At 60.5% G+C, this 20,019-nt stretch overlaps 2 protein-coding genes across 3 annotated transcripts; one reads left to right on the top strand and one right to left on the bottom strand.

Moving 5' to 3' along the window:
* The first annotated feature begins 5,174 nt into the window (after positions 1-5,174).
* On the top strand, positions 5,175-7,606 carry CISD3 (CDGSH iron sulfur domain 3). Its single transcript, XM_040617688.1, has 2 exons — positions 5,175-5,435; positions 5,722-7,606. Exons 1-2 carry the CDS (start codon positions 5,214-5,216, stop codon positions 6,583-6,585), a joined length of 1,086 nt encoding a protein of 361 aa, XP_040473622.1. The 5' UTR covers positions 5,175-5,213; the 3' UTR covers positions 6,586-7,606.
* Positions 7,607-7,612: 6 nt separating this feature from the next.
* On the bottom strand, positions 7,613-18,996 carry PCGF2 (polycomb group ring finger 2). Of its 2 annotated transcripts, none has more exons than XM_040617689.1 (10): positions 18,950-18,996; positions 15,077-15,216; positions 14,029-14,125; positions 11,854-11,909; positions 11,256-11,306; positions 11,050-11,158; positions 10,514-10,562; positions 10,247-10,345; positions 9,787-9,867; positions 7,613-8,679 (listed from the first exon to the last, which is right to left on the bottom strand). In XM_040617689.1, the coding sequence occupies exons 2-10, from the start codon at positions 15,186-15,188 to the stop codon at positions 8,344-8,346; spliced, it is 990 nt and encodes a 329-aa protein (XP_040473623.1). In that variant the 5' UTR covers positions 15,189-15,216; positions 18,950-18,996; the 3' UTR covers positions 7,613-8,343. The 2 variants fall into 2 exon arrangements, with proteins under 2 accessions (XP_040473623.1, XP_040473624.1); XM_040617690.1 differs by having other exon boundaries at positions 10,247-10,342.
* Between the last annotated feature and the right edge of the window lie 1,023 nt (positions 18,997-20,019).

Genomic DNA, 20,019 nt, shown 5'->3' with positions numbered 1-20,019 from the left:
GACAGCCCTGCATAGCTGGGGGATGAGGTCTCTGCAGAAAATCTGGTTTGGAAACGTGTCCTGCTCTGGAGAAAACCAACTCCCGCTCCAGGCTCCGCAGTTCGATCTGGCTGGGCACTTGCGTGGGTCTCGTTCCAAAACTGTGTAATTTTCTGTCTTTTAGCCCACAGGCTCCAGGGTTCCGCCGTCTCCTCCTGCTTCTTCCTCAGAAGCTGGTTTTACCGACCCTTTTTTTTTTTCCCCAGTCACAGCCCATCAGCGAGGTGGACCCTGTTTGCCCTCTGGGTTCACAGGGCTCCTTGAAATTCTCCCCCGGCACCTGATTCTCCCACAAGTGCTTTTCTCTCTCACGGACCAACAGTCAGCGCTGCCGCCCCGGGGCGGGGGAAAATCAGAGGCCAAAGAATTTGCCCAGGTTTCAAGATCTGCCAGGAGGAGAGCGCAGAGTGAACTGGAGACCCAGGAGTTGACGGTTTTATCTCGACAAGTTGATTTTGGTCAGTTAAAGGGTCATTCAGAGGAGGCAGAGTTTGGCAGGCGAGGGCGGCCCTTGCAGAGTCGGGTCATCGGGTGCTCGGGGTCGTTGGGGGAAACTTGCAGCTGGTTTTTGGAAGGGGCAGGGGGTTTGGTGCCTGGTGCCGAGGGCTCGGGCGCGCTCTGCGGTAGCTGGGAGCTGCAAGTGTCTGTTGGCGGTCGGCGCTGCGGCACAGGCTGGCAGGGAGGAGCAGGGGATGCCGTGGAGCACCAGGGTCTTGGGTCCAGCTCTGCTGCCTTTCTTGGAGCCCTGAAACACGAAAAAGGCAGGTACCGCTGGCGCGGTTCTGGCGTGGTTCTCCTCTTGCTACGGCTCGGCTCTCGGTAGCGTGTCTGTTCCTGTTTCGCGTGGATGGAGACTGGAAGGACGACGAGGGGAAGGTGCTGAGCCGCGTTCAGTGGTTTTGTGCCTGATGAGCAGGTCGTGGCGTCTTCTCGGACCAGGATAACGGGAGAAACATCTGTAGCAGGTGCACGAAACGTGCCGTCCGAGCAATCCTGCGCAGAGCCCTCCTCTTCCGCAGCCCTCAGACCTGACGTGCTGCCTTCCAGGTCTCTCCCAACTGGTCACCGGTGTCCCCTGGGTGCAGCTGTTGAATGGACAGGGGCTCCCCCGGCACTGGTGCTTACTGGGCTGTGCAGGGCCCTGGTTTTCTCTCTGGTTCCACACTGGCACGTGTGCTCTAGCCACGAACCCCAGTGGGACGGGGCTGGTTCAGGCTCCGTCCCCGTCCCCGCAGGCTGCAGGGATGCAGATGGCTTGAGCCCCTTGGCTCTGTACCAAAGACAATACAGACATAGACGAGATCTTCTCACGTGCTCAGTAGAAGACTCCAGAGAAGAAATACCAAGCAGATGGTGTCATTCTCTTGGGGGTAAAATGTTCAGGCTAGTTGGCAGGGTGAGAGGTGACTGAGATGTCTGAAGCAAGCGGGGATCCAGCCCGCTGCGGTGGTGGAGCAGATCCCCGGGGAGCTCAGAACAGGCGGCTGTTGTTTGGCGTGACCGGCAGATCGGCTCTAGGACGCGGACACTTTCCTGCTGCAGAGGAGAACCGGGGAAAGGGACACCGGCCTGGGGGCTTCCCTTGGTCTGAAGTGTCCCACCTGTCCCCAAGACCTCGCTGAGGGACAGCATCACCACGGCTTGCACCGGGTGCTGCCTGCGCACGAGCAGCAGTGCCGGTCGCTCCAAAACCCTTGCACGGTAAAGCCGGGCTTGTTTGCACGCCCTTCTCCAGGTGGTGACAAGGGCTTTGCTCTGGTTTGTGTTTGCTGGTAAAGGCACCGGCCAGGTCCCAGCTGGGCAGGGGCTGAGCAGGCAGCCCTGTGCCCAAAGCGGTTTTCCAAGGGCTCTTTTCCAGCCCAGCCAGTCCGTCAGAGCTGGCAGCTCGTGCTGCTCTGTTATTTACCGTTGCCCTTGGTCTATGCTGTGCTGTGCGGTTTCTTAAACCCACATAAGTAAAAATAATCAAGTGCCTGTGATCAAAACAGCCTTGAGGCGGGGAGCTGAATGGGTCCCTGGTGCCTCTCCTTCGTGCATTTAGTCTAAGAAATGGAGTTGTCATAAAGGCTGTGGATGTCACCTTTGCAGGAAAGGGTGAAGTAGCAATAATTCTAATAGCAACTTTGCAGCAGCAGGTCTGAAACTGCAATCCAGAGGTGTCCTTGCTTCTCCCATTTTCCGGATGGGGAAGCAGAGGCGCAGAGAGGACTCATTTGCTTGGGCGCCCAGTCCCCTGCACTTTGTTCTTCCCCCCCCCACACAACCAGAAAAGGGACCCCAGCTCTGTGGTACCCCGCAGTGGGAAGCAGGAGCTCCTGGGTGTCCCATGTGGCTTCAATCGTGCCGAGAAGCTCCTTGGGACCACGGGATGCTGCAACAGCCCTTCTGGTCCTTCTGGCGGTGCCGGTCACTGTGGCTTTCGGTGCAATTGCTGCTGGCTGGGGCAGGGAGGGCAGGTGGAGCCTTTCCTTCAGCTCCGTGGGTTTTGCGTGAGAATCCTCGCATGGAAAATCCCCTCACAGCCCATTGCTGCCCGGCTCTGGACACCAGCACCGGGGCGTGGTGGTGGTGGGAGCTGCGGAGCACAAACGGGGGCGATGGGTGGGAGCAGCGGTGCTGCAGGGATTTTTTTTTGGCTGCGGAGACCTTTGGTGAGGTCGTGCTGGGAGGGAGGGTTTGGTTCAGGCTCAGCCCAATCCACCTGGCTCCGTTTATCCCTTGTCCCCTTGGTGTGCATGGGGGGGCTGCTCTGCCTGAATGCCCCCCCCCCAGCTCCCTGCCGCAAACCCGCTGCTCCAGCTGGAGCAACGCTGGCCTGGTGGCAGGAGGGAAGCTCTACATGGGCTTTTTTTCAGTTGATCTTTCAAAAATCTATCAGAATTTGAAGAAATTGGCTCGTGCTACCAATGTTTTCAAAGGACGAAAACGGAAAAACTCATGTTTAGTTCACAAGGATCATTTTAACTCTGAAAAGTCCTCAGGATCCTGCCCGGCAGCGCTGATCTGTGACCACGCTCCAAATTCCGTGTGACATTGCAACTGAGGGGTGAAGCACAGACACCCCCCCCCTCCCAGGGCCTGGTTTATATTTTTATTTTAAGCAGTAAATGCGACGTTTTAGCACCTGCCTGGGCAGCAGGGAGCCTCTGCGGACGGTTTAACCAGGGTTTGCAGACCTAAAAGCTGGAGTGAGCAGGAGGGGGGGTGGCCCAGGATCTGGGGGGGTGACCCAGGTTCTGGGGGGGCACCGAACTAAATGATGGGCTGCAGACGGGTCCCCGCGTAGGCACGGCCGGGTGCGTTCCTGCGTCTCGGTAGCTGGTTCTGCTGCTTGGGAAAGCTGGGAAGATGCAGAGCTCCATCCCTGCTCAGCACGGCCCCTGCCCGTGTCCAGCCTGGATTTCACGGGGATTTCAGCGCATCCTGGGAGTGACAAGGGCTCCTCACGGTGCAGCCGGTCTCGAGCGGGCCAGAGGGACCCCTGGAAACAAGAGAGCAGGGAGAGAAGTGGCGAGTTGCAAATACAAGAACATAAACATATAAGCAGATATATGTATGGGGCGTGTGTGGTTTGGTGTTTGGTTTTTTTTTTTTTTTTCCCTAAGAAAAGGGTTTTATTTGAAAACTGCGTGGGCAGGTTTGTAGCCTGGAATGTACAGACTTTCTTACCTGTTTGTACATCTGCTCCGTGCTCGCTGCGGGGGGGGCTCGAGGGGAAGATGCTCCTGATGCTCCTCCTTGTAATTTCCTAGGGACAAACTCCAATTCAGGTGCCAAGGGCAGCAGGATCCCTTGGGAAACTGCTCCTGTTCCCCCTTAACGCGGGAACGTCTTTGTACCATCCACCTCTTTGTACGACTGAGAAATTGTCCCGGTCGGTCCTCGTCCTTTTGATTAAAAGAATGTTTTCCAAAAAATAAAAAAAGTAGGTTCAAAAGATCCCCTTCTGTCTCTGGCTTCCTTGGTGTTGTGGGACGGGCGCGATGCTCGGCAGAGCTCCGTGATCCATGGAGCGGTGAGGTTACCGGTGGGCAGTGGATCCCAAGCAATCCGGTGATCTGGCAGATCCCCAGGGCAGGAGATCCCAAGCAATCCAGTGATCTGGCAAACCTCCAGGGCAGTGGATCCCAAACGATCCAGTGATCTGGTAGACCCCCAGCTGGGCTGCCAAGTGAGCGGTGTTAAACGGAGAATGTGCCACCTCCTTGGCACTGAACTGGGGGGGTCCAGGTTTGGGGGTCGCTGGCTGGAGGGGGGGGTCTGCCCCCACCCTGGGGATGGCAGTGGGGAGAAGGGCCCTTGGTGCCGGGGTGGGTGGGTGGGGGGCGATTTAGGAAGGAAAATAAAATGGTTTTGGCTTGGACATTGGGTTAACACCTCTGAAAGGGTGACAGGCGGCGCCTGGATGGGCCCTGGCTCCCAGTGCCCCGGGGTGGGGGATGGGGGATGGAGGAATGGGGGGTGGTGGGATGGCAGGGTGGTGGGGTGGGGGCTGGCGGGGTGGTGGGGTGGCGGGATGAGGGATGGGGGATGGCAGAGTGGGGGATGGCGGGGTGGCGGGGTGGAGGGATGGCAGGTGGAGGCCGTGGGCATCCCCCCCCCCCCGCAGGACGCAGCGGGGCTGGGGACCGTGACCCCGGGTGGGATGGTGGCGCCCCCCCGGCACGTGCCGCCCTCTGCAGAGCTTCACCAGCTCCGCGCGCAGGAAAGCGAAGTCTCCCCCGTAGATAAACGTTTATAAAAAGAAAGGGGGGGCGGGGGGTGTGTGTCCCCAACCCTTTGATCCTTAAAAAATTAATTTCCAGGGAAGCGGCAGAGCATTTGGCAAAGCAGAGGGACCCCCCCCCCCCGCCTGCAACTCTGGGGGGGGTGGGCGAACCCCCAAACCCCGCGGGGGGAGGGGGATGGGAGGCGGCCCAGAGCGCCCGGGGGGTCCCGGGGGGGTCCCGGTGCCAGGGGGAAGCTTTGTGCAGCGGGCGGGGGAGCTCCGCCGGGCCGGGCCCGGCTCTTCCGACGGGGCGGGGGGAGGGGCCGAGGGGGTGGGAGGAGCCGGGGGTGGGAGGTGACCGGGGGTGGGAGGAGCCGGGGTGGGAGGAGCCGGAGGGGAGGTGACCGGGGGGGAGGAGCCCGGGGGGGGTAGGGGTGACCGTCGGGGGGAGGTGACCGAGGCCGCGATGCTGTTGAGGCCGGTCGCGCTTGTGTCACTGGTGAGAGCGGCGGGGGGCGCCGGGGGGCGCCGGGGGGGGATGGGCACCCCGGCCCTGTTCCCCGCCCCCCCCGTGCGCCCCTGCTCGGCCCCCCCGCGGCCGGTGGGCGCCGCCGCGCAGCCGTTCCCGGTGGAGCTGAAGGCGGGGAAGAGATACGCCTGGTGCGCCTGCGGGCACAGCAAGAGCCAGGTGGGGCTGGGGGGGCTCCGGGGGGCGGGGGGACACGGGCAGGCCCGGGCCCGGGGGGGCTGGGTGGGCAGGAGCTGCTGCTGCCCCCCTCCCCCCCCCCCCCGGCAGCTCCCGCAATTCCCGGGGGATGCGCTGCATCACGGGTGTGCAGCCGTGGGGATGGGGGGGGGTCGTGGTCCCCCCGTTTGATACCCGGTGGGGAGCAGCTGCGCGGCCCCCGGGCCAGCCGGGCACCCCCAAATCCCACCCCCCCACTCCCCGCTTTACCTCCCCGTTTGCTTTGCAGCCCTTCTGTGACGGCGCCCACAAGAAAGCAGCCCCGGGGGTCTCCCCCCTGCGCTTCACCCCGGAGGAGGGGGGCACAGTCTGGCTCTGTGGGTGCAAGCGCACCCGCTCCCCCCCTTACTGTGATGGCACCCACAAGGAGGAGGCTGTGCAGGGGGCACAGCCCCCCCCCCCCCCAGCCCTGACACGGCTGCACCCCACAACGATGGAGCCCACCGGCAGCTCGGGACCGCAGGGATGCTCAGCCTTGGGTACCACAGCTCGGGACCGCAGGGATGCTCAGCCTTGGGTACCACAGCTCGGGACCACAGGGATGCTCAGCCTTGGGTACCGCAGCGGGGATGAGATGCTCAGCTCCCACCCAATTAACGTTAATTACCGAGCACTGAGGGTTGCCACCAGCTGCAGAAAACCAACCTCACCCCCCCACGGGGGCAGCAGTTTTGCCTTCTGCCCCGCTGGGGCCCTGCCAAAGATAACAAAGCTCAGGGATGGCTGGGGAAGAAAATATTTGGTTGGAAAAGGGGAATTTCAGGAGCGGTTTGTGCTGCCGGAGCTGGGGGTGCCCATCGGAGCGCGGGACGGAGGGACCCGGGCAGCGGCGCCTGGACAAGCGGACGAAGGGAAGGACAGTCTGCAGCATTTATTACATTTACAAAGCTGTATAGTTATACAAATGTTTAACCGAGAACAATATATGAATATTGGGATATATTACAAGACATTAAAACGTCATACAGGATGCAAACATACAGAGCAATTTGGTTTGTACCATAGAGGGAAAAACAGAAAACAAAACGCCCCCCCCCCGAAGAGCCCCCCACAACCCCCAGACCGAGGCACTTCAGCTGCCTCCCTCAGATAATTCTGGCCTATTTACAAGGAGAAAAGGGGTGTCAAAGTCGAGACAAATGGAGCCCCCTGACATGCTCTGAGCCCCTCGTCCAGCCGCAGCCCGGGGATGGGGCGCAAAGAAGAGGGGACCCCCCCCGGACCCCATCGGCCAGGGCTGTGCTGTAGCAAAGGTGCCGCTGTCACATCCGTGATGGGGATGCAGTACTTCAAACCAAAGAATTAAAAATTAAAAAAAAAAAAAATTACAATAACAACATCCCACGTTTCCTGACCTTTGGAGTCGGGCTGGTCATACGATTCCCGTGCCGCCTTCCTTTGGTTCGCCCCGTGCCGTGCCGGGCGGCCGCAGCCTGGCCGTGGGGTGCCGGCCAGGCGCTGCAGGCACTTGCTTTTTTTTTTTTTTTTCATTCATCCCCCTCCCCAGCAAGGGCAGGAGAGAAACCCCTGGGTTCTGCGCTCCCTGGGGCTCATGTGCTTTTTTTTTTAATTTTTTTTTTTTTTGACAGTGTAGAAAGTTGGTCCCTTTCCCCGGAGCAGGCGGTGATGCCGGTGTCGCTCCGCTCCCACCCAGAACACGGCAGCACCTTCCCACACTCGCCCCCTCACCGAAGCCTCCTGGCTAAAGGCACTGTAGTCTTTTTTTTTTTATTTTCTTTTTTTAAAAACCCAGTGTGGGGGCAGGAGGAGAGGATGGGAAGGACAGGGCGGAGAACAGAAAAAGAAACGCTCTGAAACGCGGTGTTGAAGCCGTGCGTTTGAGCGGGGAGCCAGTGATGGGGGGGGGCGGGGTGTCCCGTGCCCCCTGCCGGGGCATTTGAAGCCCCTGGGTCCCACATTGACTCACCCAGTGCAGCCCCCAATGGTTTAGATGCCCCCAGACAAAATTTCCCGGAGTTGGCACCCAGTGCTGCCCCGGGGAGGGGAGACACCAATATTCCGCGGGGCTTGTGCTCCTACCACTGCTCCGGCCAGCCCTTCGCCACCAAGCTGCAAGCATAATTTTTTTTTTTTTTTTTAAGCTGGAAAAAATATTAAAAAAAAAAAAAAAAGGAACCTACTTACTGTGCATAAAGGGAAGCGTCTGTGTGAGGCTTTGCCTGTCCAGAGACCACTCGGGGATACAGAACCAGAAATGTGCACGGCAAAGCAAAACTGAGGGGGGGGGGTAACGCCAGCAAGCGATGCTCGATGCCAACAAATGGACCGGTGGTCCCAGCCAGCCACAGGCACCATGTTATTTAGCCTGGTGGCCAAAAAAACTGAAATAAACGGAAAAAAGTAAAAAAAAAAAAAAAAAATAATGCAGGGCACGGCGGGGCTGGGGAGGCAGGAGTTTTTGGCTTCTGTGCTTGGCCCTTACCTGTGCTTGGCCCTTACCTGTGCAGCCGGGAGTCCCCGCTCACCGCCCCGTCTCGCTCCCGGTGGGTGCGAGGGGAGAGGGATGGGGAGGAGAGTGAAAAGCGTTAAAAGGGAAAATAAGCAAGGAAGGCAGCAGTGCCTGCGTGGCTCCCGGCTCCGGCATGCAGCTTACATAAGTTAAAATTTAAAAAAAAAAAAAAAAAAAAAAAAAAAAAAAAAAAATCATTTAAAAATATTCAACCACATTTATGTGTCTTATTTGCATTTTAAATTAATCTGGTCAATCAATAGAAAATAAGTATGTATATTTTTTTTTTTCTCCCTATGTACACATATATATTTATATATGTATATATATAATATATATAGATATATAAAACCCAGCCAGGAGTCCCTGCGTGGTCGGTGCTTAGGTCAAGGCGGAGGCGGCGCTGCCGTTGACAGTCGTTTTGCGGCACCGGCTGGCGGGGGGCAGCGGGGGGCAGTTCGAGGTGCCGTTGAGTGCGGTGCCGGTGCCGGCGGTGCCGCTGCCGCCGGTGGAGCTGGGCGAGCCGTGGGAGGGGGTGCCAGGGCTGGGCAGGGAGGACGAGGTGGCGGGCAGCGTGGCGGGGCTGTGGGCTTTGTCGCTGACCGACTCGCACTCGGATGCGCCGCTGGTGTTGGTGCCCTCGGAGGGGGCCGGCTGGGACAGCTTCAGCCGCTTGCAGGCGGGTTGGACGCGGTATTTCAGCGGCAGGGGCCCGTTCTGCGAGCGGGAGAGGCAGCAGACCCATGGCACCGGCACCCCATGGCACCCCATGGCACCCCATGGCACCCCATGGCACCCCGTGCCACGACGGCACCGCAGCACCCAGTGCTGGCCACCAGCCCTCCCGCCTGCCCTGCAGGAAGGGGGGGAAAAGCCCCCCACCTCCTAAAATCCCAGCTGGAGCAAACACCTCTGCATGGAGGGGGCACCCGGGGTTTATTTGAGGTGCCCCCCTTTCTAAGGTCTCCCAGTTGTTAAGCTTTTCAATTAATATTTTCAAATCTTGAATTGTTCCATTTTTAAGTTTTTCAATTTTAAGTTTTGCCATTTCTGTTTTCCAATTTTTAAGTCTTTCCATTTTTAAGTTTTCCAATTTTTAAGTTTTTCCCCAATTTTAAAGTTTTTCCATTTTTAAGTTTTCCAATATTTAATTTTTTCCATTTTTAAGTTTTCAAAATTAAAGTTTTTCCATTTTTGTTTTTCAATTTTTAAGTTTTTCCATTTTTAAGTTTTCAAAATTTAAGTTTTTCCATTTTTGTTTTTCAATTTTTAAGTTTTTCCATTTTTAAGTTTTCAAAATGTAAGTTTTTCCATTTTTGTTTTTCAATTTTTAAGTTTTTCCATTTTTAAGTTTTCAAAATCTAAGTTTTTCCATTTTTGTTTTTCAATTTTTAAGTTTTTCCATTTTTAAGTTTTCAAAATTTAAGTTTTTCCATTTTTGTTTTCCAATTTTTAAGTTTCTCCATTTTTAAGTTTTCAAAATTTAAGTTTTTCCATTTTTAAGTTTTCCAAATTTAAGTTTTTCCATTTTTAAGTTTTCCAATTATTAAGTTTTTCCATTTTTGTTTTCCAAATGTCAGTTCTTCCATTTTTAAGTTTTTCCATTTTTAAGTTTTCCAATTTTAAAGTTTTTCCCTTTTTAAGTTTCCCAATTTTCGAGTTCTTCAGTTTTGAAGCTTTTCCCTCTCTAACTTTTCCATTTTTAAGCTTTGCCGTTGTGAAGCTTCCAGTGCCTCTAACCTTTCCCCAAAGAACTGCTTTTCCAGGCTTTTCCCCCCGGCCAGACCCCGGCACCGGTGCCGACGGGTCGGCAGCTGGGCTTACCCTCCTCCAGGGGTAGATGTAGGCGATGTCCATCAGGGTGTAATACTCCTTCAGGGGCTCGTCTTCGTAGAGGACCTCCACCTGGCGCAGGGGACAGCGTCAGCCCCCCAGCACAGGGGCAGAGGCACCGCCAGCCCCCCCCGGAGTCGCTCCTGGGGCGTTGAGGCTTTGCCATCCCCAAACCGGGGGCTGCCGGGGGTCCCGGGGCTGCCCTTGCCAGAAGCTGGAGCAAATTCCGTTTCCAGCAACAAGCCCTAAGGGCCGGATCCTGCCCCAGCACCCGCCCGCTGGGGATGCAAAGCCCAGGCTGCGCAGCAGAGCCGCGATATTCGGGAACAAGGGAACGCGGCGCGTTTGCAGCGGGGGATGGATGCAACATGGGATGGAGACATGGCATCGCCCCCCGCGCCCCCCCGCCCCCCGCCCCGAGCCCAGCGGAGCGCAGGGGGCACACGCTCACCTTGTACTTGCTGGGAACATCCATCTTGTTGCGGAGGAACTTGGCCAGGTGCATGACGGTCATCGCGGCGGGGCAGCGCAGGAACCGTACCCCGTTCTTCTGGGGGCGCAGCGGGAGGGGGCCGGGGGGAGAGGCGTTGCTGAGAGTCCGCCGTGCAATTAATGGGCAGTTCCCAGGTGGTCTGGGGTGCCCCCCACACCCCCACCCCAAAAGCCGGGGAGGCAGCTGGCGGCGCAGCTCTCCGTGCCGCGGTCCCACCACACTCACCTTCTCCTTCTCCAGGTCCCCGTTCTCCACCGTCCCTTTCTTCTCCTCTCTGTGGGGAGGAAAGCAAACACAGGACGAAGCTGACAGAGGAATCAAAAGGCGGAGAGGAAAAAATCACTCACTAAGGGGGGTATCCCGGGAGGGGCGACAAGGGGGGGAAACACCCAACGACCCCCAGCCGAGCTCTGCTTTCGCCCCCCCTGACCACACACGTGCCCAAATTCCTGCGTTTCCAACCCAGCAGCACCTCAGAGGCACCGGGATGGGGCGGCCCTTGGGCTCTGCTGCCCGGGAAGGAGCTGCCCAGGCAGCAGCGATGCCGGGGCATCGCGCCCTCAGAGGATGCAGGATGGGGGACCGGGGGGCTGAGCTTTGGGTGCTCCTCCATCCATCCAAGCATCCCTGGATACACCGATCCCTGAGCGGGGGCCGTGCCAGGCGCCCCCGGCTCCATCTCCGGAGCGGGGAGAGAGGGTGGGGGGAGTTTATTGACAACCCCCAGAGGCAGGGGCTGGGGAGCAGCCGGAAAATTGTACCTCGACCCTTCATAAAACTCTATGGACAGGCTGACAATCTCGTCGTCTGTCAGGTTGCCCTTGTCCTGCTCGGACACTTCCCCGCGATCTTCGTTGGATCCGTTGGGAACTGCAGGAGCAGAAGGAGGGAAAGGCTGAGCCATCACGGGGAGGGGGCACAGCCAGGGGGAGGGGGGGGGGGGGGTCCCCCCGAGGCGGACACTCACCCTCTGCCATGGGGTAGGCTGCGTAGAAATCACGCCGCCTCTTCATCTCATCTGTGGGAGGAGGGAGGTGAGGGGGGAGGAAAAACGGCACCAAGGGGGAGATGGGTGCGAGGAGGGGAGCCCCAGGAACCCCGGATCGCTGAGCACCGCTCACGGTGCGGACGGCCCCGGTGAGGGCAGTGGCTTTGGCAAGAGCAGCCCAGTCGTACCAGTAAAACCCTCGAAGCGGCTGCAAATCCGCTGCTGGGAGAACGCCCTTACGGCGGCTCGACTGTCCTCGGGCTCGCCACACCTGCGGACCCCCCACACTTTGCCCCCCGCCAAGGAGGGGCAGGTGCTCGGAAAGCAAATCCGCGGCTCCTGGTCCCAGCTCTGCTTTTCGGGGTTCCCCCCAGCAGCACCCCCCGGGGTGGGCGCTATCCGGATGGACCCATCCCCGTGTCCGCTGGGACCACGCGCTCTCCTGCTGTCCCCGTGACACGGGCAGGGGTCTGCGTGGGCAGCGGGGAAGCTGGGGGACCAGTTTCACCGGGGGGGGGGGGGGGGAGAGATACAGACACCCCCAAACCCACCCAGTTATCACCGCCCAGGGCTGTACCTTTGAAAAGCCCCGGGACCAGTTTGTACACTATGTCCTGTAGGGTTTTGTCCGACCTGGGGGAAAGAAAGAAATAGGAAAAAAGAGAGAAATCAGCTGGATTCAGGAGCAGCTTCCTCCCCTGGGCTGCTGAAAGCTGCCCTGCCCCCCGTGCCCCCCGCCAGCCCGCAGGCTGCTCCCCCCACCCCATCTCCCTCCCAGTAAGCTCCCAGTACAAAGCCCCGGCTCCCCGTCTCACCGCAAAGGGTTAACTCTGGAAAAAACAAGAAAACCATTTCAAAAATCCTTGTAATTGCTAGGAATTATGACAGCAGGATTCTGGGGCCAGGATCCGTTTCAGTAGTCAAAACAATTACAAAAAACTCATCAAGAATCTAAAAAAAAAAATTAAAATAAAATCTAAGATTGGCAAATGTTTCTGCAAGTTTTCATTTGCGTCTGATTTTATTTTTGGATTCGGCTGCCGGTTCCCTCTGTTGTAAGGAGAGCAGGGAGCAGCCGCTCTCGGGCTGTCCTACAGGAAAGCCAAGTGGATTCCCTAAAATGTGGGTATCTCCAGGTGGGATCTTCTTAAACACTGGAGGAACTGGGGGAAACTCAAATCCCATCCTCAGCACGGAGCGGGGAATGGGATTTTGCGGGAAGGCTTGGGCTCCGAACCCCGCCAATTTAAAAGCTGCAGCTCAAATGAATTAAAAAAATAATAATCTCAAAAACAAAGCAAGAGCAGTGGGACTGGTGAAAAGTAAATTATATCTGCAATTATTTCCGTTTTAATAATAAGGCCTTTATTCTAAAGAAAAAACAAATGACCGTACCCTATATTATTTTTAGCCCAGCTATGTCTTTTATCCCTAATTCCTCGGTGATGTCACTCCGGTTCACGGGGCCCCGCTGTGATTTTATTTATAATACATACCCGGCAAATTTACTTTATAATTTACAGCAAGCTAATGAAAAAACAACCTCAGCCGTTTGATTGACAGCTTAATTACCAGCCGGTCCCTGCTCTTGCATGACTCAACCACCCCATTCAGCCCAGGACGGTGGTGCTGGGCGGGGGGGCTGGGGGTCCACACATGGGCAGCACCCTCAGCACCATGCCCAGCGTGTGGGTGTTTTGGTGCTGCCACGGCACCACGGCACCGGTTTGGGAAGCCAAGGGGAAAGCCAGCCCCTCATCGGTGCAGTTTTCGATGGCACCCCATCTGGCTCAGGACCCCCCCCGCCACCCGCCGCAGCACCGCTGCCCACGCACCCCACATTTCCCCCCGCCGCGACCCGCCGGGATGCGAAAGCACCGGTGCCACCGCGGCAGCCACGCTCGGCGGCTGCGTATCCATCTCTGCACACAGGCAGGGATGTTTCGGCGAGGGAGCCGTGGGAGCCAGAGTGTAAATATTTCATAGTGAACCAGAAAAAAAAAAAAAAAAGAAAAAAAAAAAGGGGCAGAAAAAGTGTTACTACAGAAACAGATTTACATGGAAGAGGCTAAAAAAAAAAAAGGATTTAAAAAAAAAAAAGAAAAGGCGAGTGATGTATCACAGCCTTTCATGGTTTCTATGCCAACCACCTGCAGAGCCAATTCCACAAGTGATGGGACGTGTCTGGCTTTCCCCAGAGAAGCCATCGGGCGCCCCTTCAGCGTCCCCCGAGGGACACGGCACCGTCCCCACGGGGACAGAGCAGGGAGCTGGAAAGCACAGGGGGTCCCAGGTTAAACTGCGCACGGAGGGACCGCGGGGATGGACGGAGGGACCATGGGGATGGACGGAGGGACCGCGGGGATGGACGGAGGGATCGTGGGGATGGACGGAGGGACCGCGGGGATGGACGGAGGGACCACTGGGATGGATGGAGGGATCGTGGGGATGGACGGAGGGATCCCTGTGGTGCGGGATGCTGAGGGATGGGCACAGGGCAGCCCTTGCTCTGGCTGGCACCTGCCCCAGCCTGTCCCCAAGCCCGGTCCCTTCCATGGTGGCATCTCCCACCGTCCCCACTCCCATTCCACCCGGAGAGCATCCCAGTCCCCACTGCTGCGGGATGCGGGGTCAGGCGCAGAGGTTTCACGCTGCGAGAGATGCAGCTGGTCTCTGCAGGGCTGCACCCACAGGGGCCGGGGCTCGGGGACGCGCCGGGGCCGGGGGCGTGTGGGGACCCCCCTCGGCTCACCTGATGCTGAGGAGGGGTCTGGTTTTGTGCACTTGGACATCACACATGGGGCAGTACTTGTTCGTCTCCAGGTAGCGGACGATGCAGGTTTTGCAGACTGAGGGGAGAGACGCGGCGTGAGCGGACGGACGGATGGGGGGGGGCAGAGCCCCTCTGCCACCCAGCAAAGCGCCCCACACCCCTGCACCAGTTCGGGGCCAGGGCCCCATCCAGCCCCATCCAGGACCCTGCGCTCCATGCGCCAGCCACACCTCAGGCAGGACGGGTTTGGGCACTGCAGGAGGGTCCTGGTGCAGCACGGGCACTCAGGGCACCCATGGGTGCAGCACGGCCACTCAGGGCACCCATGGGTGCAGCATGACCACCCTTCCCATGGCATGGGGCACCCATGGGTGCAGCACGGCCACCCAGGGCACCCATGGGTGTAGCATGACCACCCTTCCCATGGCATGGGGCACCCATGGGTGCAGCACGGGCACTCAGGGCACCCATGGGTGCAGCATGACCACCCTTCCCATGGCATGGGGCACCCATGGGTGCAGCACAGGCACTCAGGGCACCCATGGGTAAGGCACGGCCACTCAGGGCACCCATGGGTGCAGCATGGCCACCCTTCCCATGGCATGGGGCACCCATGGGTGCAGCACAGGCACTCAGGGCACCCATGGGTAAGGCACGGCCACTCAGGGCACCCATGGGTACAGCATGACCACCCTTCCCATGGGATGGGGCACCCATGGGTGCAGCATTGCCACCCTTCCTGTGGCTCAGGGCACCCATGGGTACAGCACGACCACCCTTCCCATGGCATGGGGCACCCATGGGTGCAGCACGGCCACCCTTCCTGTGGCTCAGGGCACCCATGGGTGAGGCACGGCCACTCAGGGCACCCATGGGTGCAGCACGACCACCCTTCCCATGGCATCGGGCACCCATGGGTGCAGCATGGCCACCCTTCCTGTGGCTCAGGGCACCCATGGGTGCAGCACGGCCACTCAGGGCACCCATGGGTGCAGCATGGCCCCAGCCAGGGACCCAGGACACTCACAGGAGTGCAGACACTCCACGATGGTGGTGGCGTCTATGAAGTAGCCGCCGCACAAGGCGCACATCAGGTGGGGGTTGAGCTCGGTGATCTTTATCCTGGTGGTCCTGTGCATTTTGGAGCAGCGCCGCGGGGGATCCTCCCTGCAGGGAAACACCCGGGACCCCCTGAACGGCTGCTCCATGCAAGGATGGGACCCGCGGGACCCACTTCACCCTTTAACAGACAAATCCAGGGCAGGGTGGGGGTGCCCGGTGCTCCCCCCGAGATGCCACACGTGGCTCTGGGAGCACTGGGACAGAGCCCCAGGGGTGCACAAGCAGCACCCACCCCCCACCCCGGGCACCGCCAGCTCCTCCTGCCTCATGTCTACATCTTCCCGGGGGTCCCACCACGCTGAGCAACATCTGAGCGGGGCATACAGCACCCCTGCCCCCCACCTCGCCTGCAGCTCCTGGGGGGGGGCTGCCTGCGCACACACGTGCCCAAATGCACACACATGCCCAAACGCACACACACACAAAGTGGATTTTTGTTTTGTTTGAGGGAAAAAGGCATTTTCAGCCACCGCCTGGCGGTTTCTATAGAAACTCCCGGGTCTGGTGTTGGCCACCCACCCGTGGGAGCATCCACAGCACCCACGCACGTGGGTGTGCACGGGGGGGGGGGGGGGCGGTGCACGGGGGGGCACGGCGGAATTGCTGCCTGCCCGCTCGGGCACTTGCACGTTTACAATGGGAAACGATTGGAGCCGGAGCCCGAAATCGCTGCAGTTTTATTGTTGCCATGGCAACCTCGATACTTGGAGAGGAGCCAGAATATTATTACAGCCACCCGAGGCGAGGGGGGAGATGAAACCCGGGGTTTGTATCAATGAGTGCGGGCACGGCGGCGGGGTGTGCCCCCAGCAACAACCGCACGCACACCCCCCCAGGGACACACACACGGGGGTACATGCTACACAGGCACACGCTACACGCACCGGCGCAGGTTCCCCACAGGCACACAGGAACACCCGTACAGCTGCGGTACAGGCGGTCACGGCGGTGTCACCACCAGGCCCTTGGCGGACACTCAACGGCCAACAGCCGGACACCGAGACACCCAGCCAAGGCACCGCGGGCACCACGTGGGGTGAACCCCGCACCGGGGAGCAACCGGGGCGCACGTCTGTGTGTGTGTGTGCGCGTGGGGGGGTGCGTGCGGGGGGCTCTGTACAACACCCGGCCCAGGCCAGGCACCTGCCCTGGGGAAGCTGCCCCACGACCCCGCTCGATCCCTGCGGTGCTTCTCCTGGGATCCAGCCTGGGTCTCCCGGGTCATTTGGCCACCGTGGAGTCCCCAGAGGCAGGTGTGCAGAGATGGGGACACTACGGGGACCAGGATGGGGACACCACGGGGACCGGGATGGAGGTGTGCAGGGATGGGGACACCATGGGGACCAGGATGGGGACACAACAGGGACCGGGATGAAGGTGTGCAGAGATGGGGACACCATGGGGACCAGGATGGGGACACCACGGGGACCGGGATGGAGGTGTGCAGGGATGGGGACACCACGGGGACCAGGATGGGGACACAACAGGGACCGGGATGGAGGTGTGCAGGGATGGGGACACAACAGGGACCAGGATGGAGGTGTGCAGGGATGGGGACACCACGGGGACCAGGATGGGGACACAGCAGGGACCAGCATGGAGGTGTGCAGAGATGGGGACACCACGGGGACCAGGATGGGGACACAACAGGGACCAGCATGGAGGTGTGCAGAGATGGGGACACCACGGGGACCAGGATGGGGACACCACGGGGACCGGGATGGAGGTGTGCAGGGATGGGGACACAACAGGGACCAGGATGGAGGTGTGCAGAGATGGGGACACCACAGGGACCAGGATGGGGACACAACAGGGACCGGGATGGAGGTGTGCAGGGATGGGGACACAACAGGGACCAGGATGGAGGTGTGCAGAGATGGGGACACCACGGGGACCAGGATGGGGACACAACAGGGACCGGGATGGAAGTGTGCAGAGATGGGGACACCACGGGGACCAGGATGGGGACACAACAGGGACCAGCATGGAGGTGTGCAGGGATGGGGACACCACGGGGACCAGGATGGGGACACCACGGGGACCGGGATGGATGTGTGCAGAGATGGGGACACCACGGGGACCAGGATGGAGGTGTGCAGGGATGGGGACACCACGGGGACCGGGATGCAGATGCTGCAGGGATGGGGACACCATGGAGATGGGGACCTCGAGGATGGAGGCACAGGAGCCAAGGTGAGCCCCAGGGTCTCCTGGCAGAGGGGGCCAGGGGCACCAGGGTGTTCGGGAAGCCCCAGCCCCCCCGGCTGAACTCTCACCCCTGGGCATCCCCCAGCTGGGCACCCCAGTGCGCCTGCGCCCCGCTGCCCCCCGGCAGGTGCCCCCACCCCTCTGCACCCCCCAGGTGATGGGGGGCCACTGCCAGGCTCCCCCCGGCCAGGAGAACACCAGGGAGGGGGGGTGAGGGGTGCAGCCCCCAGCCCCGGGCTCCCGCACCGATCCCCGCCAGGGGACCGGGCAGCTCCACCGGGCACCGGGCCGCCCACACCGGGGCCGCGTTTTGGGTGGATTTTGCTGCTTTTGGTGCTCGCCGCCGCCAATGGCGGCCCGGGTCTCCGCGGGAGGGGGGAGCCCGAGCCACCGGCGCAAACCGGTTCTAATAAACCGGGTGATAACAACCGCGATTTCCTGTCGTGGGGGCGAACAAAGCCCCGACCCCCGCCCCGGGCACCGGAGCCGGCCGCAGCCCCCGCCCAGCCGCAGCCCCCGGGGCCGCCCCGTCCCACCAGCGATGCCCGGTACCCGGAGGGGTCCCGCCGCCGGGCTCCCCGCGCCCCCGGCCCCGGCTTTCGGGGTCTTTTGTCTCCCTGGGCGGTGGCCCGGCATGGTGTGCCCCCCCCCCCCCCATCCCCAAAATCCCCCCCGGACCACGCACGGGCGGGGAAGGACGTTTCAAAGTCACCGGTAACTTAGACCCAACCGGCCGCCCCCTCCCCGTAGGAGCCCCCGGCGGCGGCGAGCCCGGAAACCGGGAACTAAACCGGGACGTCTCCCCCCCGCCAACCGGCACTCGACCGCACGGCGGCCACGGTCCCCCACGCCCCGGCAACACGACAAAAAGGCACCGGAGCGTGAACCCGCCGCCCCCCGACAGCGCCCGCCGCCCCGACGGGACCCGGGCACCGGCCGCCGCCGAGGAGCCGAACGGTGGCGGGGAAGGGGGTGGAGGAGGGGGGTGGGGGGGCAGCACCACGGGGAGGGCACGGACACGCGTGTCCGCACACCCGTGTACGCACAAGGGCACGCGCACACACACTCACACTCACACCCCCGCCCCGTCCCGGCGGTGCGACGTGTCCGTGCGTGACACCCGCCTGGCACCGGCGTGCGGGCACGGACACGCGTGACCCCGCGCTGTGCCCGGGGGGGGGGGGCCCGGCTGCAGCGCCCCCCCCCCGTTGGTTTTTTTTTTTGGGGGGGGGGGTACACGCGGGGTTTGGGGCCGGGGGTGGGGCAGCCCCGCAGCCCTTTGTACCCGGGGCCGCCTGACAGCCCGGCCCCCCGCCCGCCCCGGGGGGGCTCCCGCCGCGCCCCCCCCCCCCCCGCACTACCCCCGCTCCACGCCACGCCGGGCCCGCGCTGGGGGGGGCGCCGGGGCTGTCAGGGCTCCGTAGCCCCACACCGGGGGGGTGTCACGGCCCCGGGCACAAAGCGGGGGGAGGCGGCGGCCATCGGCCATCTTGAACGCGGGGAGAAAAGGGCGCGGGGGGGCCGGCGGCGGGGCCCGGCGGGAGGGGGGGGCCCGGGACCGCGTCCCTACCTGGTGGCGGCGGCGGCGGCGGCGGCGCGGCCGCCCCCCCGCTCCCGCCGGTGGGCACGGCTCGGCTCGGCGCGGCGCGGCGGCGGGCGCTGCGGCCGGGGCCTTTTTTTTTTTTCTCTCGCTCGAGTTGTTTTTTTTTTTTTTTCTTTCCCTCTTTTTTTTTTTTCCCCTCCTTCCTCCTCCTTTTTTTTTTTTTTAATTTTTTTTTTCCTCCTTTTTATTTTATTTTTTTCCCTCCTCCAGCCGCCGCCAGGCCCCGCCCCGCCTCACGTGACCTCATTCCTTTGGGGTGTTGCGGAGGAGGGGAGTGAGGGGCCGAGATTGGGGCTCCCCCCCCCCCCCCCAACTCCCCGCCGCCCCGCCCCGACGGGACACAGCCCCCCCCCCCGGGGGGACATCACTGCGGCGGTGCCCCGGTGCTTGCGGAGAGCCCCGCTGCTGCCGCCCCCCCCTCACCGCGACCCCCTCGTTATGCTCGGGGTGGGGGGGAGGGGAAGCGCCCTAAAATCCTCTGGAATGAGCCCAAAATCCCAGCCCGGTGCCAGCCCCGCTCCGCTCCCCTCTACCGCGTCCCCATCACCGCGGCACTGTTCGGGGGGTGCCCCGGGACCCCCCCCCTACCAGCCTTGGGGCAATTTTTGGCTCCAAATGGGGGAAATTCCCACCCTGGAGGCGATGCGGGGCATCCCGGGCCCCGCGGGACCTTCCCCGGGACCTGCCGGTGGGAAGGGAAGCAAAGGGAAGGGGAAAAAAAGGAAAGGATAAAAATATAAGAGGGGGACTTAGAGAAAGAAAGGGGGAAATGGAAAAGGAGGGAAGAAAAGGGAAAAAAAGGAATAGGAGGGAAGGAAGGAAAAAAATAAGAGGGGGACTTAAAGAAAGGGGGAAATGGAAAAGGAGGGAAGAAAAGGGAAAAAAGGTCTAGGAGGGAAGGAAAGGAAAAGAATGAATAGGATGAAAGAAAAGAAAAAAAAGAAATAAGATGTAAGAAAATGAAAAAAAAACAGGAATAGGAGGGAAGAAAAGGAAAAAAGGAATAGGAGGGAAGGAAAGAATAAGAATATAACAGG

Source organism: Falco naumanni, chromosome 18, assembly GCF_017639655.2.
Source record: "Falco naumanni isolate bFalNau1 chromosome 18, bFalNau1.pat, whole genome shotgun sequence".
In the NCBI taxonomy this organism is placed as follows: Eukaryota; Metazoa; Chordata; class Aves; order Falconiformes; family Falconidae; genus Falco; species Falco naumanni.
Note: the sequence above shows the minus strand (reverse complement) of the source record. Positions and strands in the feature narration are given on the sequence as shown.